The sequence below is a fragment of the Muntiacus reevesi genome, chromosome 18 (genome assembly GCF_963930625.1).
Source record: "Muntiacus reevesi chromosome 18, mMunRee1.1, whole genome shotgun sequence".
Lineage (NCBI taxonomy): Eukaryota > Metazoa > Chordata > Mammalia > Artiodactyla > Cervidae > Muntiacus > Muntiacus reevesi.
This window is the reverse complement of record NC_089266.1, coordinates 36,685,551-36,709,775: the sequence shown is the minus strand read 5'-3', so window position 1 is coordinate 36,709,775 and position 24,225 is coordinate 36,685,551. Positions and strand designations below refer to the sequence as shown.

General features: G+C 53.0%; 1 protein-coding gene across 1 annotated transcript; it reads left to right on the top strand.

The window, feature by feature from the left end:
• On the top strand, positions 1–23,717 carry SLC13A5 (solute carrier family 13 member 5). The gene is made up of 12 exons (XM_065910916.1): positions 1–102; positions 5,289–5,417; positions 5,682–5,818; positions 8,138–8,325; positions 9,324–9,489; positions 11,215–11,337; positions 15,010–15,219; positions 16,183–16,283; positions 17,304–17,422; positions 19,410–19,571; positions 22,288–22,425; positions 23,592–23,717. Exons 1-12 carry the CDS (start codon positions 1–3, stop codon positions 23,715–23,717), a joined length of 1,701 nt encoding a protein of 566 aa, XP_065766988.1.
• The last annotated feature ends 508 nt before the right edge of the window (positions 23,718–24,225 follow it).

Below are 24,225 nucleotides of genomic sequence, written 5' to 3'. Positions count from 1 at the left end.
ATGGCCTCTGCACTGAGCTATGTCTCCAAGTTCAAGTCCTTCGTGATCTTGTTCCTCACCCCGATCCTGCTGCTGCCACTCATCATTCTGATGCCCGCCAAGGTCAGTTGTGTCTCTGGGCAGCCCGGTGGCTTCCGGGAGCCGGGTGCCCCTTTTGGGGCACCAAACCCGGGACCATTAGGTGGAGCGCACGGATTCCCGGGCGGGCGCGACTTCCCCGGGGGCACGCACTTTCTGGAGCTGCGGATGCCGTGGGAGGTGCCCTGCGAGGAATTCTGAGGGGCATGGATCTTGGGATTCACAGATCCCAGGAAACAAGAACCGTCTTGGCAAAGCACACAAATCTAGAAAATAGCACAAATCTTGGCCACACAGCCCATCCATAGGCTCAGAATCTCCAGGTGCATAACCCGGTCCCCAGGGTCCCTAAAAGACACCTGTACCAACAGGGAGCTTGGGCACTTGTCTTTTCCTTCTCGCTCCTGTCTCTTCACTTAGGGACTGAGGACTTCCCAGCTGTAGGTGGCTTCTGAGACCAGTCAGGGACAGACAGGAAAAAGTCATGACCTTGGTGGATTCTGTGCTATGCTTAGTCGCTCAGTTGTGTCTGCCTCTTTGCAACCCCATGGACTGTAGCCCGCCAGGCTCCCCAGTCCACAGGGGTTCTCCAGGCAAGCATGCTGGAGTGGGTTGCCATGCCCTCCTCCAGGGGATCTTCCCAACCCAGGGATCGAACCCAGGTCTCCCGCATTGCAGGCAGATTCTTTACAGTCTGAGCCACCTGGGGATCCTGAGTCCCATCTTTGTCCCCCTCTGGCCCTCTTTTGAGCCTCAGTTTCCAAATCTATGATGCACATTTCTTTCCAGCTCTGAAGCCTAGGAAGCCACAGCTGAATCAGAGTCCTGCTGCCGCTCCCAGCTGAAAAGGCAGGTCAGGTTGGCCTGCTTTTGCTCACTGCCCACTGTGGCTCCGGCAGGAGGCAGGACATGTTCCCAGAACTCACGCCTTGGGTGGCACGACCCAGGGTTGCGGGGAAGCTGTGTCCCGAGCCCTGGCCTCCGAGGGCTCCCGGGAAGGAAGCAGGGAATGAATGGCCTTGGCCGCAGGGTGGGGGCGGTGCCGGGAGCGCTGGCCCAGGCCCCACTGGGCAGTGAGAGGCCCGTTTGGCAGAGGCCCGAGCCCTTTGAAACCTTTTGTGGCTGCTGGCTGCTCCTTACTCATTCCCTCTTTCAGCCTTTCACTCTCAGCCCAGACAGGAAACCTCTGCTCCCCCTCCGCAACCCAGGAAGGTTTGGGCAACAGAGGATCTTTTTAGGGGACGCGTTGAAGGCAGTTCTGGAGGAGCGGGATTGTACTGGGTATCAGGAAGCCAGGCTTCGAGACAACTGGACTCCCACCTTTCACCCCATCCTTGTGATTTTAGCCACACCCCCGTGTTCCCTGGGACTTGATGTTCTCATCTGTACAATGGAGCAAGGAGGCTTGGTTTTGACATTTTATGGCCGTAGGTGCCAAAACAGGTCATGCTGGTTCCTAGGTGGGGGAGGAGCCGTTGGGTAGGCTGATCACAGACCCTGGAAGGGCTGAGGACAGCAGGTCCAACAAGGGTGGCTCTTCAGTTGCCACATCAACTGTGACACACAGTATTTCCTCTGTAGAAAGAGATTTGGGGCTGTTACCAGCTGTGGGAGGGAGTCAGACAGGAGAGCTGTCATTTGAGTCCTGCTGGTGGGAGTAGTGTTCCCCGGACTAATTATAGTCACTTTGCTGACCCTCCTGCTCCAGGAGAGTGTGACCAAGACCACCGCCCCCCCACCCCGCCAACATACAGTGGAGACCCTGAGCTGGAGCCCCAGCTCAGGTTGTGTCTGCGTGTCTTTAAGTTAGGCTGGGAGGGAGGATCAGGCCAGGGAAGGGGAGACACTTCAGTGACAGTCACTCCGAAGGCTGCCTTTCTGCCTTTTCCTGCCTGGTGCTGGGGCAGGGGCCTGGGAGCCTGGAGCCCTGTCTTCTTGTTTTCTCCTCTTGAGCTTCTGTTTTGGTCACCACTGAAGAGCTCCCTGCCCCCATCCCCAGGGTCACAAAGTTTGCAAGGAAACCCAGGGTCGGGGGCAGAGCGGCAGGGAAGGCTGCACCATCCAAGGGGAGGGTGGCAACTCCTAGGGTGAGTCCCCCTCCACTGGTGCCCCAGCCTCTCTCTGCTGCAGGCTTCCTTCTTTTATTCTTCTCCTACACCTTGCTTCCTTCCAGTCATCATCTCTCCTCCACTTTTCTACCCATTTTCTGGGTTCTTTCTTTTTTTTAAATTGCTTTTTATTAAATAAGCAATGCATTCATTATTATTAAAAATTCTTAAAGTCTGGAAAGTATAAAGTAAAAATGAAAATACTTTTTTTTTTTTTTGGCTGCACTAGGTCTTAATTGTAGCATGTGAAATCTTCAGTCTTCTTTGCAGCATACAGGATTTTTCAGTTGCAGCATGTGGGATGTATTTCCCTGACCAGGGCTCAAGCCGGGGCCCCCTGCATTATGAGTGCAGAGTCTTAGCCACTGGACCACCAGGGAAGTCCCATTGAATGAAAATACTTTCAAATCCCATAATGTACACACAGTATGCTCTTTTAGCTACACTTTTCCCATTAAACAATATGTCATGGATGCCCTTCTTAATAATTATGTTAATGATAAGCCACAGTTTTCTTCAGTTGTGCATTTAATGTATTTATTGAGCTACCCTTTGTGCTCAGTACTGTGCTGGGTGCTGACCTTTAAATCCCATTGTCCACAGTGAGCTCAGCTTGAAGTACTCCTCTGGTCATACTCACTGCTGCAGAGAAGGCTCTGAGCTCACTGGGGTTCAGGCTTCCACCTGCAGTTGGAACCCATCTCATTCTGCACGGTTGCCAGCCTCTCTTCAGGCTTCTCAAAGGTCACCTGTCCTTTCCTTCTCTACCCACAACCCTCTGGAGCATTCTAGATGAGGGAGGGTCAACTTTGTGGGAGGGCATGGCAAATCCACTCCAGTATTCTTGCCTGGAGAATTCCATGGACAGAGGAGCCTGGCGGGCTACAGTCCATGGGGTCACAAAGAGTTGGACACGGCTGAAGTGACTTAGCACGTTATTCAGGGGCATCTCCTGAGCCTCCTGATAGAAGCAAGGAGGAGAGGGGGTAGTTAGTCTCGTGTGCTTTCTATTGGTTATGTTTGGAACCTCCAGGAACTGTCTGGGAAAATTGCTTACACGTGTCACCTGCTGTTTAGATAATAAAAACATCACTTTCTATGTGGCGTATGTTTAGGATGGGTGCTCTTCAATCCTTGATTTATACGTGAGGACTTGAAACAAGCAGGGGGCAGCCAGGGTTGGGAGTGGGAAGAGTATTTTATCAAAGACATTGTTGAGAATTGCTGTCATATGATGATAAGGAGACCGAGTTTAGACAGTACTACTGTGCTTAAGAGGCTTCTCTGGTGGCTCAGTGGTGAAGGATCTGCCTGCCAATGCAGGCGATGAGGGTTCAATCCCTGGGTCTGGAAGATCCCTGGAGGAGGAAACGGCAACCCACTCCAGTATTCTTGTCTGGGAAATCCCATGGAGAGAGGAGGCTGGTGGGTTTTGCAATCACGGGGTTGCAAAAGACTTAGTGACTAAACAACGGTGTCTGAAATCTCTGCAGCACGCTCCCTCACTGCCTAGCCCTGCGGCAGATCATTCCTACCTCTCTTTCTCGACCTCAAAGACAAGGTAGGCCACACAATGGCAGATAATGATTACTGATCAGGCCAGCCCGGTGTCAAAGGCTGGGCTTCTAACCACATTGTTTTCCTGCCTTCAGCCCAGTGCTGTCAGCAGCATTGATTCCCCTCTCCTTCTCAACTCGGGGACATCTGGCAAAGTTTGGAGATCTTTTGTTGTTGTTACAGATGGAGAGTGCCACTGGCATCTAGTGGGATAAAGGCTGGGGGGCTTCCACACACCTTGCCATGTGCAGGACAGGCCCCTCCCCCTCAAAGCATCATGGTGCTGAGGCTGAGAAACCCTGCATCAGAGTAGGGAGGTGTCCTGGGGTGCTCGTATTTTATCACTGATAACACAGTCCAGACAAAGAATGTCTCTTTGTGCGATGTTCCATGCATATAACACATGTTATCTTGTGTGATGATAAACTGTGATTGTGCAGGTGCGTTTGTCATAGCCCATGCTGTGCCAGTCGTTCCTCCAATCAGCATTTGCTGAGTGTCCCTGGGGTGTCAGGCCTGTGTTGGATGCTGAGTGACATGGATTCTGCTCTCCACTGCTGACTCCACTCTTCGGGGTGGGGGGGGCAGGAAGTCAGGAGTGGTGCTGGTGAAACAAATAATGCCAACTGAAGTGTGCTGCTTGCTGGGGGTGGGGGCAGGGGCGTAGAGGAAGGGCGCAGACCCAGGCTAGGGGCAGGAAGGGGGAGATGCCCAAGGAGCAGTGCTGACCTGAGCCCTGAGCACTCTCTCCCGGCCAAGGGAGCGTCTTGCAGCCGCGGGAGGCGGGGCATTGGCTTCAGTTCTCACCATGGCTCTGGGGTCATGGAGCTTAAACTGGGAGTGGGCAAGGAGATGTGGCTGGAGGGGCCTGCTCCGTGGCAGAAAGGTCTCCAAAGAGTGCCAGGGCTTTTGGCTTCTGTCCTGAAGGCAGAGAAAGACTTTTAAACAAAGGAGTGATATGATCCGACTTGCAAAAAAAGAAAGGAAGCAGCATTGTGGAGTGATGCAAGTAAAAAGATCAAATTAGAAGATAGCTGTGCTGTGCATCTGGGTGATGCTAGTGGTAAAGAACCTGCCTGCCAGTGCAGGAGACATAAGAGACGCATGTTAGATCCTTCGATCAGGAAGATCCCTGGAGGTTGTCCAGCTCTTTATAACCCCATGGACTGCAGCACTCCAGGCTTCCCTATCCTTCACTATTTCCCAGAGCTTGCTCAAACTCATATCTAATGAGTTGATGATACCATCCAGCCATTTTATCCTCTATCGTTCCCTTCTCCTATTCTCAATCTTTCCCCGCCTCAGGGTCTTTTCCAATGAGCTGGCTTTTCAAATCAGATGACATGGCAACCCATTCCAGTGTTCTTGCCTGGAGAATCCCATGGGCAGAGGAGCCTGGTGAGCTCTAGTCCACAGGGTTGCAAAGAGTTGGACACGACTGAAGTGACTGAGCACACAGGCAGGCATGCCCACTGCCATGCTGAGTGTTCTGGGCTGGGGAGCGGGATGGCAGCAGTCTGCAGGATCTCAGGGCTGTCTCTCCAGTTTGTCAGGTGTGCCTACATCATCATCATCATGGCCGTTTACTGGTGCACAGAAGTCATCCCTCTGGCTATCACCGCCCTCCTGCCTGCCTTGCTTTTCCCACTTTTCAAGATTCTGGACTCCAAGCAGGTGAGCAGCCCCAGAACATCTCTCCCTATGACTCATCCTCTGAGCTCAGCTCTCAGCTGCGTAGGATCCGTGGGACCAGATCATGCCCTGTTTGTGGGCTCTCTCTGGCAGAGAGACATACCCTTGACCCTCCGTCCCCACTCCAAGCTGCCCTGAAGTCAGTATCTGTTCTGCTCACCTGTCTCTGGGGACTTGGGTGGCCCTGAGCTCAAGGAGTGTGTGGCCAGGGGGCGGGTCTGATGGGGCCTCTGTGCCCATCTGCAGGTGAGCATCCAGTACATGAAGGATACCAACATGCTGTTCCTTGGCGGTCTCATCGTGGCTGTGGCTGTGGAGCACTGGAACCTGCACAAGAGGATTGCTCTGCGCACGCTCCTCTGGGTGGGGACCAAGCCTGCACAGTAATTATGCCTCCTCTCTCTCGCAGTTAGGCCCCAGGGCTGGGGAGGGGAATATGGGGCACGAACTCACAGGGCAGGGCAGCCAGGCAGACCCCAGGGTGGGTCATGTTACAACCTTAGCCAGGGAGGCCAGATGCAAGGATGATGGGAGTCGGAGAGCAACTCCGGGGGAGGGGGGGGGTAGTGTATGGTAAGCAGCAGTGGGTAAAGTTTCTCTGAATCTAGAGAAGGCTGCTCAACAAGGGTCCCTGCACATTCAGAAGACTTCCTGGGGGAAAGGCTGCAGGATCCAGGGGACAAGGTGGGTGCAGCTGTATCAAGCTGTACCTGATACCTCTGGGAGTTTTGTGGGGAAAGCAGGAAAGAGATGGCTCAACTACTTAGCTCAGGGGGAAGTAGAAAAATCTCTCCAAAGCTGGCACATCTATTCCCTCTGCAAAGCTGCTGCCCACCTCACCTTCCGCCCACCACTCAGTGGTCTCACCCCTCTCCAAGGTCTCCCTACCAGTCACAGGCCATTCCCGCCAAGTCGTGGAGCTGATCTCGCAGACTCACCATGGTGCCTGCAGTGCCCAGGGCATGATACCAGGGGCTTACTCATCACCTCTTCTAACTCTTACCACACCTCTGAGAGTTGGGGTTTATTCTCATTACCCATGTTCTGTTTTGTAGATGAGGAATTTGAGGCAGAGAGGGGTTAAATGGTCTGCTGACATCACATGGGGATTGGACCTGGCCTGTCTGATGGCACCCTGCCCCCTCTAATCTGGAACTCAGGATGCATCTTTCTAAATGATGCCGTGACCCAGCCCAGCCTTGGGAAGGCGGGTGGGTTAGTTCACAGTGAGTCCGTCCTTCGATGTCCTTGTGTCAAGGACCATGCTTGGCCCTGAGGGCAGAGACCTGCCCGCCCTCCAGGAGGCCAGTGTCTGAGCACCCTTGGCACCCCAGCTGTCTTGAGTGAGGGCTTGGGACTCTTTGACCTGTGACCCTTCTTGACATCGAGTCCCTCCAGCGATTGGTTTTCAGGGTCACATCAGAACTGGTTGCCTAGAAACATGAGGCCTTGCAGGCCCCCGAATTCTTGTTCCTAGGATCCTTTGAGTGGGAGGCTTTTCTCCATCAGCGGGTGGACCTTATTCTGGAGTATGCTGGAGCATTTTGCTCCCAAACCAAATCCAAGATATTCATTCATGCTTCTCTGCTCCTTCCTGTCACTGCCCCCTCCTCTAAGCCTGGCTTCCAGCCTTTGTACTTAGGGGGCCATGAGATCTACCTGCAGGGACATCTGCTAAACCACAGTACAGGGCAGCCCCCAGACCCTTCTACAGGCAAATAAATGAGCGGCCCTGGGGAGGGGCCTGACTGCGGAAGGGCGAGAGAGCCAAGAAGTTGAGTTCCATTCAGCCAAATCCCTCCTGCCCCCCAACCCTGGAACACCTTCTGCTCCTGGCCTTGTGCCAAGTGTGCGGCACCCGTGGTGAAGAATCAGACCTTCGTGCTCACGGAGCAGATGTGGACACAGTTCTGTCTCCAGCCAGGGAGGAGCGTCCTAGAGAAGACGGAGGAGGGTGTGGTCAGCCCTACCCCGTGTGCATTGGGAGGGAAGCGTCAGAGAAGAGGTGCTGCCTGAAGGCTCTGAAGGGCCATGAGGGGAGTTTTCCAGGCAGATGACTCAGCGGGGACAGAGGTAGAAAGTGGGGTACCATGCGGGAAGGGAACATGTGTTTTGAGTACTCTCTGGGGCTCTGATCCGCTGCAGAGTGGAGGGGGGCACAGTGTGTGAGTGGAGACGTGGGGGGGGGGTTAGCCACGAGGGAGGTTCCACTTCCCCAGGCCCCTCCTGGCTCTCCCCCTTCTGGAAGCCTGACTCCACGCAGGCCTTCTGAACTCAGGAGGAGCAGGATCTGGGGGGCTGGGAATCCTCCAGGTAGAAATGGGAAGCTGGGACTGCTCCTCCTGTGTGCCCCTAGGTTGTACTAGGGCCAACTCCACGCTCTGCCTGCACCAACTGCGTGCCTGTGCTTCGCTTGCTAGAGCGTGAGCTCCTTAGAGCCACGACGGGAGCTGAGGCCTCGTGGTGACCCAGTAGCCAGCAGAATAGATGTCAATAATGTTTGTGGAGAGTGGCAGAGGGAGGGAGGTGGGGAGGCAGGTATTAACACTGCATCACTCCTGGACTATCCAGTCCCAAACCGGCCTCTGCACCCTGGTGCTGGCCCCTGGCGTCCCTGCACGGGGCAGGACCTAGTTCCCTAGGGGTTGGAGGTGGCCGGGGTGGGGAATTCTCTGGCTTTCCTCTCTACCCCTCCTCTGCAGGCTGATGCTGGGCTTTATGGGCGCCACGGCCTTTCTCTCCATGTGGATCAGCAACACAGCCACCACGGCCATGATGGTGCCCATCGTGGAGGCCGTGTTGCAGCAGATGGAGGCCACGAGTGCAGCCACCGAGGCCAACCTGGGGACCCTGGAGCTAGCAGAAAAGGGCAAGGCCGGCGAGCTGCCAGGTGAGCCCCTGGCCAGGGCAGGCTTCTCCTCTGTTTCCAAAAACTTTGAGCCACCTCCCTGCTTTCTGGAGCCCTCTTTGTTTACAAGCACATAGAGAAGTACTTTGAAATGCTGTTTTCCTAACTTTTAGGAATGTGCTTAGTGCATAAAAGTTCCATCTTTTCGTGGAGCTTATAGCAAGTTCCTCCCGCATCTCTTCCTGCCATCACAGAAATCAATACATGTTGACGTGATTATTCATTTGGGTATCTTTTGAGCTCCTCCTGGATGCCCTGGAATCCTTTCTACCCCTACTCATCCTTAGGGAGACCTCGTCTGAACAGGCCAAGTCCCTCCGCCACTCTGTTCCCACAGGTTTGGGGCCGGTGGTCACACCTGGCTCCCCCGCTGGACACTGAGGTCGAGGAAGTCAGAGAGTGCCCATGCCTTTCCTCTGCCTTGTTCATCCCCAGGGCCCCACATGGCCTCTCGGGGCCTGTGCTGATGGCTAGACCCTGGACCAGGTCCTGGGCTGCAGAGATGAAGCAGACACCCTCGTACTGCAGATTCACAGAGCCTGGTGGGGTGGGGTCAGGGGTCCCCTCGGACAGCTCATCTGACTCAGGAGAGGCCACAGAACACCATAAACCAGACATGGAGGAAGAGCAGAAAAGGGAGAGGCCTTGCTAGGAAGAGGGGACATCTGAGATGGATTGGGACTACTCAAGGGAACATCTTCAGGGAGAACAAGGAGGCAGGAAAGAAAGGAGTGTGTCTGAAGCTGCTGAGTTTTTGCACGAGTCTTTGAGGAGCCGTGGGACATGACCGTGGGTGGCAGATGGGGTCAGACCACAGCCTGGGGCTTGAGGCTGAGGAAAGAAAACCTGGGGGAAGAGCTGGCAGAGCTGGCATGCCCAGATCCTCAAGTCAGCAGCTGGGTCAGGAGCTGGAGCTGGAGCTGGAGCTGGGCAGGTGGCCCCCAGGGCTGGCTCAATTCATGGTGGTGTGCCCACCACAGGGAACCAAGCAACTCTGGAAGGTCCCTCTGCGAGGCAGCAGGAGGTCAGCAGGAAGAACGTGTGCAAGGCCCTGACCCTGTGCATATGTTACTCGGCCAGCATTGGAGGCACCGCCACCCTGACCGGGACGGGACCCAACGTGGTGCTCCTGGGCCAGATGCAAGAGTGAGTTGCTGGCCATGACTTTGGGGACAATACCAGTGTGAGAGGGATGGGGCTAGAGGGGCCCACCCACCTTTACCTTCTCTTCAGCTGGGTCTGGGGCTGGAGGGACATGTCAGAACAGGGAGGATGTGCTGCCTTCAGCCTCTGTGGCCCAGCCCTGCTGCACACGCTCAAGACCCCACAGCGGGGGAGCTGATGTCCACAGACAGGGTTGCTTTTCATCCTGGGGCAAGTCCCACCTTTCTTTCCTGGGCTCAGGATTCTTGCTCAGAAGGGGAATGTGGATTGAACCCAGACCCCGTCATGGGAAACGACAGTGTAGTTTGAGAAGCAGGGTCCTTGGTTAAAACTTGTAGAAAACAGATGCCTTTAAAGATGCTCCCCTCAAAGCTGGTTCACAACCTTGCTCTTTAATGATGATGGTTCTATGATATTGGGGAAGGTTAGTGGTTAGGTTAGCTGGTGCCTCACCGGCTCACCACTATGGCCCTTCTAATTGCCCTTGAGGGGATGTGTGCCCTTGTGTGGCCCCCAAACAGGGGGCTGTTTGGAACTTTTCAACCCTGATCAGAATGGGACCAGGCTCTGATGGCTTAGTTCTGTGCCTGGTCTTGTGAGGCTGGGGTCACAGAAGTGAGAGGGTCCTGGGGCCTGCCAGTGGGATACTCAAGGGCGACGGAGGGTAGCAGATGCCTGGAGAGTTCTGATGGGTGATGTAAATGTGTTAATGAAGATAAGTACAAATCGCAGTAGGTACAGAGAGAAGGAACAGAAGTATGGTGGTGGCCGTCCTGTGTAGACAAGCACCCTGGACAGGGGTGGGGAGGGCGGCTTGGAGGTGGGAAGGGCAGGCCTGCAGCCTGGCAGGGCGGGCACTTGAGATGGAACAAGCAGACCGCTTTGCTTCTGCAAGTGTTTTCTGTAATGACGGCCTTATGGTTCTCCCCGGAGCTCCTCTGGGCAAAGCTGCCTGTCTGGGCTGAGTGAGAAAAATTGTGGCTATGTTGTTGTTTACTCAGTCGTGTCCGATTCTTTGCAACCTCATGGACTGTGGCCCGCCAGGCTCCTTAGGCCATGGGATTTCCCAGGCAAGAATACTGGAGTGGGTTGCCATTTCCTCCTACAGGGGATCGAACCCATGCCTCCTGCATTGGCAGGTGGATTCTTTACTGCTGAACCAGCAGGGAAGTACTATGCCACTTCACTCTTGGGCTAAAGGGAGCAGCGCCTGGGGCTGGGGGCAGAAGTGACTCTCTTCCGGCCCCCAGGAAACACTGTCTGATCCCACCCTGGGAAGCTTTTGAGATTTGATCTTTTAAGGGGGCCCTTCTCTTATGGAAGCCCACACCCACAGGGTGATTCTGAGGAATCCGTGGACCCCCTGGACCTGTTGGCCAGTTATGTGTGTACAAAGGTGTATTCTTCTAGACTGAAGGGCCTCACTTTTCATGAGCTTCTCAGCCAGGTGTGGACCCCCAGGAGGGTCGGCTGGTCACACCATAGGCTTGTCTTGTGCGTGGCTCTGTTCTGGGGCCCCTGCTTGATTGAGAGAGTGCTGAGTGGTGCGTGTGGGTGGCTGGACCTCAGGAGGATGAACTCCCCCTGCTTCAGACTAGCTCTCGGGGCCCAGCTGTAGCTCAGCCTCTGCCCGAGGGTCCAGCCTACCCACTCTCCACAGCCCAGCATCTGGTAGAGATGTGGGTGGACTGGTGTGTCTCCCATCAGGTTGTTTCCAGACAGCAAAGACATCGTGAACTTCGCCTCCTGGTTCGGATTTGCCTTCCCCAACATGCTGATCATGCTCCTGCTCTCCTGGTTTTGGCTCCGCTTCATCTACATGAGATTCGAGTAAGTCTGAGATGGTGACACAGTAGTGGGTCTGCCTGTGCTGGGCCCTGCAGCAAACCCCTCTGGCTCAGCAGCTAAGTCTAGAGAGTGCTTCCTGTCCGGTTCTGACCATTTCTCAGCAGCCCCATCTCCTGCTGGCTTGCCCTCCATTTCCTGCCACCCCTGCGGCTCTGCATGCCTTTGCACTTGCTATTTCCTCTCCCCGGAATGCCATTCCCTGCCTTCCTCCCTTCCAACCTCCTCAGTCTTCAAGGCCAGTTCAAATGCTGCTTCCTCAGCAACTCCTTTCCCAGCTCCCACCCCCACCCACCCAACTCCCGCCATTCCAATTCTGACGATTGCCAGCTTGCTCACTGCTCTGGGCCTCCCTGGACACTCCATGTTCTGAGCCCACCCTCCACCCCTTGTCACTTGAAGTCATGCACCAGCGCCGCCCCCCACCCCGAGCTCCTCTGGGGCCTGCAGTAAGTCCTCTCTGATCCCTGCACCTGCCCAGCGCCCAGCCCAGGGAGAAGGAGCAGGTGTGCCATTGAACGAGTCAAAGCAATTAACGAGACGCTTGTTCTTGGTGTAGAACCGGACAGACTTCCACTTGGCCGCAAGTGACTTTTAGGCCAGGTCACGGCAGACGACCTGAGAGTGTCCCAATCAATCCAAGCCCAGATTTACTGAACGCTCACAATGTTCCCAGAAGCACGCCACTTCTGCAAAGTTTACCTTCTGGTTCCCAGCACACAGGCATGGTTCACCAAGGTCAACCTTGACAGCAGCCAGGCTTTGCACAGAAACCATGACATGTGGCTGACAAACACCTCAAAATGTTGTTGTCATTTAAAAATTTTTTTTAAATTTGTTTTTATTTACTTGACTGCCCCCGGTCTTAGTTACGGCACTTGGGATTCTTCGATCTTTGCTGTGGCCGATGGGATCTTCACAAGGGCATGCATGATCTAGTTCCCTGACCAGGGGTCGAACCATGGCCCCCTGCATTGGGAGCGCAGAGTCTTAGCCCCTGGACCACCAGGGAAGTCCCTGTTGCTGTCATTTTTAAAGGCACGGACTTATCTACATGAGCCGCATGCTCTGTGCCTTAATTCACAGGGAGCTTGAGCTCCAGTGATAAACAGGCCTATGTGGCAGGAGAGAGACTTCAGAGCTGAAAGGCAAAGATGCCCATGAAAACCTGTGAGTTAATGGGGAAAAAGGGGCATTTTGGTTAAGTTTTCTTCTGAAGGAGGAACTGTTTTGAAAACTACAGTAAAAAAAAAAAATCTCTATCCATAATCAGAGCAGTTGTATTAAAAACATAAAGGTAGACTTAGGCCTCTGTCACATCCCCACCCTGCCCTGTGTCCGGACCCTCTCGTGAAAGGGAAGCTGCTCCCTTAGGCGCCTGGCTGCCCAGCTTGAATCCCTTATCTGGTTGGTTATGGAGAGCAATGTCAGGGTCTTTCCTTCCAGCCTGATTCATAAAAAATGGATCTTCCAGAGTTTATGGGCAGTTTCCTAGACCATGTCCAGCCAAGGAGGCCGCAGCTCACCCCAGGAGCCCTCAGGACTCGTGGGATATTGCTGCTGGCTTACACCCAGCCCTCCTCATCAGGCTGAGCCCTGAGTCAGGGAGGAGGGTTTCCTGGACCCCTTCTAGGGGGCGCAGGGTACCTTGGCCTCTCCAGCAGCATGTCTACCCAGTTCATCAGCAGCTTGAGGAAGGTCATTCTACTGCAGAAGGACACTGTGCACCTATCCAGCCCCCCGGGGCTCCCACAGGAAGGCTGGATCCACCTGCCTTTCTCTCATGCCAGCCCAGAGGTCACCAGATGGATTAACCCAAAGATAAGCGTGGAACACTTAGCCTCAGAGGGCCCTGAAGGCCTGGTGGCACCACTACGGCAAGGCCAGCACTGGACAACTGAATATATGATGCTGCCCCCAGAGTCTGCAGCCACTGTGTTGTCAGGATGTGTCACCAGCATCAGAAAAGAGCTGGGTGGCTACCAGAGTCCCCTCTTACCCTGTTCTGGAAGCCTGAAGCTTCCGGCCCAGCGCCAGAGTCTCAGGAACTCCAGGAGGCAGTAGATTAGTGGCAGGTAGGACACAGACTCTCATGCCACCGGGGCGAGGACAGAGAGGCCAGCTCCCACCCCAGCGGAGCCATCCCCCTGGTGGGTGGCCCTGGGGACAAACGGCCTGGCCTCTTGTCCAAAGCAGAGATCCTGGCAGGCTGTGTAGACCTGAGTTCCCAGCCCTCACCCCTGTAGCGTCCTTTCCTAACCCCTGAGCCCCACGGGAGGCTGCGTCCAAACATCCCTGAGTCCCTGCTCCAGGCCGAGCCACATCCCCAGGCTGGCTCTTACCCTCTTAAAGGCGGTTTGCATCCAGCCCTGGCTCCAGGATTCAGCACCGGGGTACCTATTCTGCAACTCCTGTGCTCCTTGGAAGTCTGACTTACGGTCCCAGGAAGGACTCCCAGAAGGGAAGGCTCTCTAGGGACAATCAAGTTGGCCTTGCCACCACCTTCAGGCTGATAGATTCCTCGGGGTTGGCATTCTGTGTGCCAGTGACCCCAGCCAGTCCCTCCCCAAGACTTCTGTTGTTGAGTCTCTCAGTTGTGTCCGACTCTTTGCGACCCCATGGACTGCAGCACGCCAGGCTTCCCTGTCCTTCACCATCTCCCAGAGTTTGCTCAGACTCATGTCCATTGACTCAGTGATGCCATCCAACCATCTCATCCTCTACTGCCCCCTTCTCCTGTCCTCAGTCTTTCCCAGGATCAGGGTCTTTTCCTATGATTTGGCTCTCCCCAGGGCTAGGTATCCTCCCCGGGGAGATGTGCTGCCGGTTGCTCTGGGGAGGTGTGTTGGCCAATGGGCCCTGGTCCCTTGGGAGCCCATCCGAGAGCAGGACCTGGCTGGCTTCTCCCCCTGCCTTAGCCACACTCACTTCCAGCCCCCCCACCCGAGTCTGCTGGGTCAATAATCTTACCTCAGCTCCTTCGAATGTAAGCACCCACCTTGCTCCTGCCTGACCCAGGCTGCTGGGACCTGTCCTTGTCCCTTGTGTCCTCCTGAGTCACCTGATGATGAGGACTGGCATGCCGGTACCATTGAAAGCAGCTCCAGGCCGCAGTGGGAGAAGGAAAACAGGGAGCTTGAGGGAGCCTTGGCTCTACCGCGAGCTGGTTCCATGTTTCTCAGTGTCCCCTAGATGATGGCAGCAGCTGGCCTCTAGGCGACTGATACTGGCCAGGACGCCCTTGCCAGCGGTGGCTTCGATTCTGCTTGTTTCTGCCCCCTCTGCTCCTGTCCATCCCCGCTCCATTTCGCTCAGTCTCCCACCCTCCTGGCCATCCTCTCGTCCTGAGTCTTGGCCTAGACTGGCCATCTGAGCTGTGCCTTCTCAGGCTTCCTTTGGGGGCACCCTCCAGTTCTGGGGGCACCCTGGGGCATATGCTGGGCACACAAAACAGACTTTGCCACTACGTCCTGAGAAGTCGGGTGGGCAGATGACAGAGATGAGGAGTGGGGAGGGACTTGCTCAACGCCCCCTGGTGACGGGCAGTCCGCTGTGGCTTTCTAACACATTCTGCTGCCCATTGTTCACACTTCCACTCAGCCAGCCCCGGGGCCAACCAACACGCTCCCCCCGCCCTGTCATCTCTGCCTCCTCTAGTCTGTCCTGGGGCTGCAGCCTGGAAAAGAAGAGCAAGGAGAAGTCTGCGCAGGAGGTGCTGTGGGCGGAGTACAGGAAGCTGGGGCCCCTCTCCTTCGCTGAGATCAACGTCCTGCTCTGCTTCTTTCTGCTGGTCGGCCTGTGGTTCACCCGGGACCCCGGCTTCATGCCCGGCTGGGTGTCGATCGCCTGGGCAGAGGGAAAGACAAAGTAAGTGGCTCCTCCCGCAGCACCTTTCATGGCTCTCCTTTTCTGCCGTCCAGTTCTGGAATGCTCTGTTGGTTGCCGGACTTGCTTTTGTCTCACCAGTCTTTCCGACAAGCTCACAGATGTGTTCTTGTGGTCCCTCAGGGCAGCCAGGCGGTGACAGAAGTTTGCTGGGCGACGACTGGGGCTCCCAGTGCTCTGGCTCCTCAGTCTCTGTTCTGCCGTCTATCCGTCCTTATCTTTCTCCAGATTCGGATGAGGCCCTCTGAAGACGCACATCCAGGGTCCAGAAGCTTCTTTAGAAAGAGACTTGGCCAAAGGGAGATAAGGAGTTTCTCTTCTGGCTAAGTTATGTGATCAGAAAGGAGGAAAAGTTGAGAGCATGCATATCCTAGAAAAGGCGGAAGATGTGGTCTGAGAGATAGCCACCTATCAGTGCCTCATTTCATTCTGAAGGTCTGCTTGGGGTCGCCCCAGAGTCCTTGCGGTCATCCTGGTGACCCCAAAATCCAGAGAATCTGGTTGAGAAGAGTGCATGAAGTTCACCTACAGAGCAGCACAGGCTGAGAGAGGGAAATGAGCTGCTCAGGGTTACTCAAAGATGGTGGCAGAGCCAGGCCAAGAATATAGGTGTCTTGGTTTCCAGCTTGGATTCAGTCTGCCTCAGCACCCCTGATCTTGGCCTTTGGGGTATCAATTTTCTTTCTTTTCATTTTAATTATTTATTTATTTGGCTTTAGTTGCAGCATGCAGGATCTAGTTCCCCAACCAGGATCGAACCGAGGCCACCTGCGCTGGGAGCACAGAGTCTTAGCCACTGGACCACCAGGGAAGTCCCGGAGTATCACTTTTCTTTCTCAGAGGAGCCAGCTTCCTCACATAGGAGCATTCAGACACAGAGCAGGTTCGCTGCGTGACTGTCACTGCAGCCAAGCCGGGCTAATCCTATGTGCTTTCCCTGCCCAGGTACGCCTCCGATGCCACCGTGGCCATCTTTGTGGCCATCTTGCTGTTCATCATGCCTTCGCAGAAGCCCAAGTTCAACTTCTGCAGCCAGACCGAGGAAGGTGAGGCTCCTGTCCTGGCCTCCCACTCATCAGGGCTGGGGCCCTGGCAGCCAAGGGTCTCCATGAGGTTCCCTGGGCCCAGGAGGGAGAAAACCTCACCCTGTTCCAAAGGCCTGGCTCGAACACAGAGTCTGGGCACTGGGTGTTTTCCAAGACTGCCCTGGGTATTGTTTGGTGCAAGACCTCTTCTTTTGCTTTTTAAGCATTTAAAATCTTATTTATTTTATAAGAGGAACATAAAGGGATTTCCCATGATGCCATCATTATTTTGGGGGTTTCTCTCTCCCTCCCAATCTTTGTTAATATGTATACAGATATTATATAGCTATAATCAAAACATATTTCAATCTGTTTTCTGTTGGATTTTGTTTTCATGTTTTTGTTTGTAGTTATTCTACAAACATTTCCTGTTACTGTTGCAGCCTTCAAATTTATTTTCTTAATTATGGCAATATATTGTATCAGGGGGCTATAACCATTCGCCTGTTATGGAGCATTCTGGCTATTTTGAATGTTTCATTATTATAAATGAATGCTTTTGTATATATAGCTTTTTCTTTGAGAGTGTTTCTTCTTTAGGATAAATTTCTAGCAGTGATGGTGCTGGGGTAAAAGAGTATATATATCTTAAAGTCTTTTAAAATGTTATTGGGAGATTGCTTTTCAAACAGGCTGTACCAATTTATAACGCTACCAGAGCATATGATAGCTTTAATATACCATATCTTTACCAGCAGTCAATGTAGTGATTACTGTAAATTTTAGCTGATTTACAGCTATGAGATGGCACTCATTGTCCTTGCAGGCTTTTATGCCCCCTTGATGAGATCACTTTTATCTCTTTTGTTTGCTAATGCTGCTAATGTGATTTTTTTGGCTGTGCCATGCGGCTTGTGGAATCTTAACTTCCAGACCAGGGATTGAACCTATGACCTTCAGCAGTGAAAGTGCAGGGTCCTGACCACTGGGCCACCACTGGAATTCCCAATGTATGTGTGTGCTTTTATCGTCTCTTCTCAGAAAGGAAAACTCCATTCTATCCACCCCCACTGCTGAATTGGAAGGTAGCCCAGGAGAAAGTGCCCTGGGGGATCGTGCTTCTCCTGGGGGGCGGCTTTGCTGTGGCTAAAGGATGCGAGGTAACTTCTCCACTGCCGGGGCGGGGGCAGGGTGAGGGGCTGCCTAGGGCCTCTTCCTTCACCGGGAGGGCAGCTGAGAGCCTCTGCACCCCTCCTTCCCAGCACCCCGGGGCTCTGCCTCTGTGTTTCCATGTCTGTCTCCTCCACGTAACTGCACATTTCAGGAGGACAGTGCCTCTGTCTTGTCATCTGCAAACACTGCACCATGCGTAGTACCTGAAACAGAGTGAGGACTCTCTGATTGATTTCAGAGACGAGTGAATGATCATGGTTAGCCAAGAGAGGCGGGGGACGCTGGGAAGTCTCCTGGGAGGCTGTGGTAATAATGATCTCTGCTTTGATTTACTCAAGGCAAATCTTTCTTTGAAATCTTTGTGAATAGTTTCACCATTTCCTTTGGTTCATCAACCTGCTGACCTCTTTTGTTGATACTGTTGCCATTTAGAAATTTTTTCTCTAGCTAGGTATGTAGTGACATAGGAAGAGAACAGCATTTGGAAGAAAATACCCTCCAAGATGCAACTTTCTTCCTTCCCTCCTTTCCTAATAGGGAAGAAATGAGCTAGAGGGGGAGGGGATGAGCCGCCTTGGTGCTGCTGTCCTTCATCCATCTGTTCATTCATCTGTGCATCTGTCCATCTATCCGGGAATAGAATGTTATAGATAACTTGGTCTATCTTACTATTGCTGTTTGCTCAGCATCTAGCTGGCAAGTAGTGGGTTCATAAATGCTTTTTTTTGATGAACATATCCATCCATTTAGTCACTTCTCCTTCCAATCATCCATCCATCTATTCATCTCTCATTCATTCATCATCAAACCTTCCAACTATATCTATGTTAGGTCAGGCATAGGAATTACAGAGGAGATTGAGATACAGTCTCTGTTCTTGAGGATTTCTCATCCTAGAGATGGGGGGGATATCTGGAAAAGCAGTTCAGAAAGAAGTGACACACGAGTAAAGAAATAAGTATGAAATAATCTAGCTGAAGAACAGCAGAAGATAATAAGGCTGGTGTTACTTCCCAGAAACTGCTTCACTGAGGGTCAAGATAAGGAGTGTGGACTTTATTCTGAAAGTGGTGGCAACTACTGAAGGGTTGAAGCCAGAGAGTGACTTGGTCAGATGTACACTTAGGAAAAGTCTCTCGGATGTCTGGAGTGGAGGCCTAAGAAGGGCGGGGCTTGGGGGAGACCCAGTAGATGCTCTATAGCCTTCATCTAACACAGTTTCAGGACACTGGACTCCATGGACCATTCTCTCCTCCTTGAAACTCTTTCCTCTTTTGGTCCTCCAAACATCATTCTCTCCTACTTGTAACTCTGGCTGTTCCTGCTCTGTCTCCTATGCTGACTTTTTCTCTATTCTCCTATAAATATGAGTGTTCCCAAAGATTCTATCCTTAGCCTCTTCTCTGTTCACTTTTCATTCTCTCCCTGGACAATCTAGTCTCAGTCTAAAGCCCTAAATATAAATTCCCAGTTTCTGGCTCAAATTACTCTCTTGAGCTTCAAGAACTATGGCGACTGAGAGGAGATGATGGACTTGAGATGTTTTGGGTGACATGGTCACTGGGCATAAAGAATAAGGGGGAGAGAGACCCCAGGATGACTCCTTAGCCTTCTAGGTTGAATAGTAGGTGAGTCCAGTCACCTAGTTGGGGAGCACAGGGGGAGCAGATTCTGGGCTAGAGAGGGTGAATTCAGGTTGGGTCGTGTTTAGTCTGACATGCTCCCAGGACATCTGGGTGGAAATCCAGACAGTAGACCAGCTAGGCTGGAGAAACAGATTTCAGAGAGAGCAGAGTGAGGTTGGAGATCGAAACTGTAGGCATGAATGACAGCACCTATGGTATGTATTCAGAGAAAGAGAGCTGGAAGTGAAGGCTGGCCTGAGCTCCTCAGAGAAAGATGAAGTTCCCTCCAGGCTCTGGAGGAGCTGTGAGCCAGTGGCCCTGTGGTGACTGCCCGCCCCGTGCTTCCCAGGCTTCGGGGCTATCAGAATGGATGGGGAAGCAGATGGAGCCCTTGCACACCGTGTCCCCGACAGCCATCACCTTGATCATGTCCTCACTCATTGCTGTGCTCACGGAGTGCACGAGCAACGTGGCCACCACCACCCTGTTCTTGCCCATCTTTGCCTCCATGGTAAGTAACTCGGCTGGGGGAGAGTCATCGTTTCAGAGGAAGCTGACTGGATCCCTACAGAAGCAGTGACATCGGGGCCCAAGCCTAGCTAGGCTTTGGAGACCCAGGTCCCTGAGTCCCTGATGGCCCTGGGCCTGCCCTCAGGACTTTGCTGGTTCTTCTCGGTATCCTCTATACCGACCCGAAATGCTCAGCAAGAACTGGGCGCTCTAAATTTGTTTATAAATGTAATTGATTATTTCTCAAGCTCGGGAGGCAGCGCTGGCACCAAGGAAGCCATGGGGGAATGATAGAGGGGCTCTCAGAATGTAGCACAGGTGAGCGGGAGGCCTGCAGGACAGGGGTCACCACTGGCTGGAACCCACCAGGAAGAGATCTTGGGGGAACTGGAGCCTGGGGATGATGGGAGGGGAGAGGACGTTCTGCGGAGATGGAGTAGTGGCACCTTAGGGAGGCCTAGGTAGTGGCAAAGGGTAGTGGACCCAGCAGGAGAAAGGCAGAGAGGACCCAGCTGGACAAAGCCCATGTAAAGGAAACGGTTGCGGGACTGAAAACTCCCAGAAGCTCTGCTTGGCAAGCTCAGGGATCGTGGAGCAGTGTGCCCTGAGCCTAGAGAGCTTGTGAATGAGGGTGCTGAGGGTCAGGCTAAAGAACTGTGTTCTCTGGGCAAGCGTAGTTTTGAGTTGGGCCTGAGAAGAAAGTAGAGCATATAGGAGGCTCGACTGCCATCTTTTCTTGCACTTCCTTCTGTCACTCATCACATGGCAGTACCAACTCAAGGTGGCACAGAAAAAGGCCTAGGTTTAGAGTCAGAAGACCTGAGTTCAAGTTCAGGATCTTCCAAACACATCACTCAAGTTCTTTCTCCTATGCATGCGCTGAGGGTCAAGTAGGATGAGGGCTATGAAAACCCTCTGTAGATGGGAAATGAGCCTGGGAGAAACTGGGGCTCACTACCCTTTGATGTTCTGGAGCTCGGAGGACAGACTTACAAAGGCCTCAGCACAGGACTGAAGTTGGTAAATTTTCATTCAGTTGCCAGGGTGTCCATGTGTATACAAAGCAAACTCAAGTGACTTTCTCCTTTCCAAGTGAAGATGGAAGAGTTAGGAAGAGCAAAGTGGCCCATCTCCCCCACCCCTCAGCAGGTAGCCCAGAACAAAAAGATGCCAAGGAGCCTCTTTTGATGCTGGTCATGCAGCAGTGAGGACTCCCTCCACACACAGAGGCCTGGCTTTCACTCCCAGACCAGTCAGATAAATGGGGGTCTTCATCAGAGCAAGTGGTCAGGCCTTTTGGAAACAAGCTTTTCTAGAATCAGAAGCCCTGAATTAGATTCCCCACAGGCCTCACAATCCTGGCTTAGCACCACATGTGGGCAAGGGGAAGGTGGTGACTTCCCAGCTTGGTTCAGAGACACGTGGGGTACATACATCATGGGGGAAACCAGGAAGGAAATTGGCTTTTCCGAGACCTGTTCACTCACAGGAACTGTAACCTGAAACCCGCTCATACCCCTTGACTCTGGGAATTTTATGTTCTGGAGTCTATCTTAGGCAAATCATTAGAGATGCTTACAAGTTTATACTATAAAGATGCACATCACGGAACTGTGATAAAAAAATACTTCCATAATAGTAGGTGATTGGTGAAATAAGTTGTCATATATTCATACAATGGAATACTATCAAATCATTAAAAAAAATCATAGTCTTGAAGTTGTCAAAGCTGAAAATGTGTACATACACATGGCTGGAAAACGTCTAATAATACAAAGAGCATACAGATCCTTACCCTTTAGCCTCCTCCCTAGAGATAACTCCTATTATTAATTTCTTGGATATCTTTCTGAATGTGTTAGACACACACATACATGCAAGCATGCACACACTCTCTTTTTAAAAACTGGCATGATTTCATAGTCCGTTCTGCACCTTAATATATTACATCTTATCACATATGTCAGAGATCATTCCATTGTTAAAACGTAAAACCTACTCAATTCTTTACAGCTGCAAACGATTCCATTGTTTGTGTGTATATATATTATTTGACCATCCTGCTATTGATGGCTGTTGAGACCATTTCCTGTGTGTTGTGTTGTTACAGTGTTGCACTGAACCGCTCTGCATGTGTGTCTGCCCTCAAGTGCATGTAGATCCACATGATGTATTATTCACTTGGTAGATATTGACAGACATTACAAATTATATCACTGATTTATTCAACAAATATTTATGAGCATCTGTCTGCTCTGTAGGTGTGGCTGAATTTTAAGCTTTAGAGTAAAAAAGATGGATACCAAATTCCATGTACAAAATGAACCCAAATGTGTACAGAAACACATACATACTGAGGCACTTACACAGGTGAGAGATGTGGTCCCTACCTTCCAGGCTCTCTCTGTCTGCATCAGGACAGACAGATGTGCACACGTGGGCGGCAGGAGCATCTAGCACAGTCTCTGGCATATAGTAGATGCCCAAGAAATACATGTTGAATGAATCAAGGGGGTCCAAAAAGGCATGTTGGGGAGTTTAGCCTTCAGGGTCCAGCAGAGTTACCATCCAGGTGTGGCAAAGGGTAGTGGACCCAGCAGGACGAAGGCACAGAGGTGGGAATGCGCCTAATACGTTAGGGAAATGCTCTCAGACTGACGGTCCCAGAAGCTTTGTTTTCTGCATCTGTGACATTGTGGTGCTGTGTTTTCCCCCAGTCACGTTCCATTGGCCTCAACCCGCTGTACATCATGATCCCCTGCACGCTGAGCTCCTCCTTTGCCTTCATGTTGCCCGTGGCCACCCCGCCTAACGCCATCGTGTTTTCCTATGGACACCTCAAGGTTTCCGACATGGTAACGCCGCCGCTTTTGTTCACTCCCATCAGCTATGATCCTTTGGTCCTGAGGGATACCCTGTGATGCTAAACAGTTTGGAACCAAACGTCCAGACCTAACTCCTTCTTTGCATTTATAAGCAACTTTTTCATCTTTCTGATACCATCTCTTATTTCATAGACTGTTCTGTCTCTCAAAGCTGAGAGGTAGGTTACAGAATCTCCCACCATGAGGTGCCCAAGCAGCTATCACGGGAACCTTTACTGAGCACTTGGAGGGGGTGAGGGTGGGGGTCTCATACGGCTAACATAGACTTCACAGATTAGCAAGAACACAAGAGGAGAGTCAGGAGGGGCGAGGCTGAGGATAGGGGAAACACGAATGGCAGCCAAAGAGACTGATAGAGGCTATAGATGGAGGCGGTGGTGGCAGGTGGGTGGGGGGGCAGGCTCGGGGCCCGGGGATGGGACACCGCCGCCTGGGAGGAGCAGATGCTGCCCTAGAAACAAATGCAGCCAAAGGAGGGACTCTTCTGGCAGGAGGAGGGCAGGTCTGCAGCTGCAGAATGGGGAGAGGCCAGTGTGCAAACAGGGGCGGCCAGTGAAGAGGAAACGTCCCCCGGCCCTTCAGGCGTCAGTTATCTCAGCACCGCCGCAGGGTATCTTCAGGACTCCAGGGGGCATTCTCACACAGAGGGCAGTCCCATAACCCAGGGACTGCAGGCTCAATTCTGATCCCCAGTGAAAAATTGGCCACACGGTTTGAGGTCAGTGGTTAGTGACCACGCAAAGAAGGCAGCTCAGGCTCTGGAAAGGCCGGTGTGTGTCTGTGGGAGGGCGAAGGCGCTGGGGTGAGCCCTGGACCTGGAGTCAGACCAGGCTCTTCAGTAACTCGCTTGCCTCCCTGAGGCCCAGTTTTCCAGGCGTCCTAGTGGGCCTGAAGAGTCTGTCTGTTCTGCCTGTTTCCCAGGCTGCTTTGAGCAGTGATGACTCGTACTGGATGCACTGGACGTGAAGTTACTCTGCCTGGGGGTGGGATGAAGACAGAGTCTGGCCTGGGGACGGGAGGCCCAACCAACAGCTTTGGTTCCCTTCTCCAGAGCATGGATCCCCGTGTCCCACTCACCTTTGTTCTGACAGTCTGGCAGACCCAAGGGTGCTAACTTTGACCCTGTTCTTTTCCAGATGAAAACAGGACTAATAATGAACGTCATTGGAATCACCTGTTCATTTTTGGCCATCAACACCTGGGGACGGGTCATGTTTGACTTGGACCAATTCCCTGCCTGGGCTAATGTGACAGCACATTGAGACTTTGGAAGAGTTGCAAGACCATGCCCACGGCCCCCACCCTCCCAAGGACTCTTGAACCTTCCAGTATGACTTGCCACAGAGCTTTGGGGTTCATATCCCAAAGCAACCCCATGATGCCCACACCCTACGGAGACCCAGCCAACAGGCTAACTCTTCCTCCAGGCCTGGGGTCTCAGCTGGGGATGGGCTTTGAGAGGGCAGGCTCCGAAGTGAAGGGAGCCTGCCGTGAGTCTGCTGGTGTCCATCTTTGCCGGGGGCCTGCCATCACCTCAGGGACGGTCAAGGTCCCGTCCCCACTCAGCCTCGAGCTGGCCCCCTGGGGCTGGGCTCTGGGATTCATTTGTCATCCACATGGGAATCAGATCCCAGCTTGGGAGGTGAGAAAACAACCTTCCAGGCCCCGTGCCCCTCCCAGCTGCCCTTAGGCTGCCTCGGATCCCTCCTGGCACTAAGAGGGGTCAGTCCACAGCCCAGGGACGGAGTGTCAGGTCCTGGGCAGCTCCCC

Excerpts from the sequence above, each read along its gene's own strand:
- SLC13A5 (XM_065910916.1), top strand. The coding sequence starts at position 1 with ATGGCCTCTGCACTGAGCTATGTCTCCAAGTTCAAGTCCTTCGTGATC. Across the intron at positions 8,326-9,323 it reads CAAGGCCGGCGAGCTGCCAG|GGAACCAAGCAACTCTGGAA; the intron begins GTGAGCCCCTGG and ends TGCCCACCACAG. Across the intron at positions 17,423-19,409 it reads CTGTGGCTAAAGGATGCGAG|GCTTCGGGGCTATCAGAATG; the intron begins GTAACTTCTCCA and ends CGTGCTTCCCAG.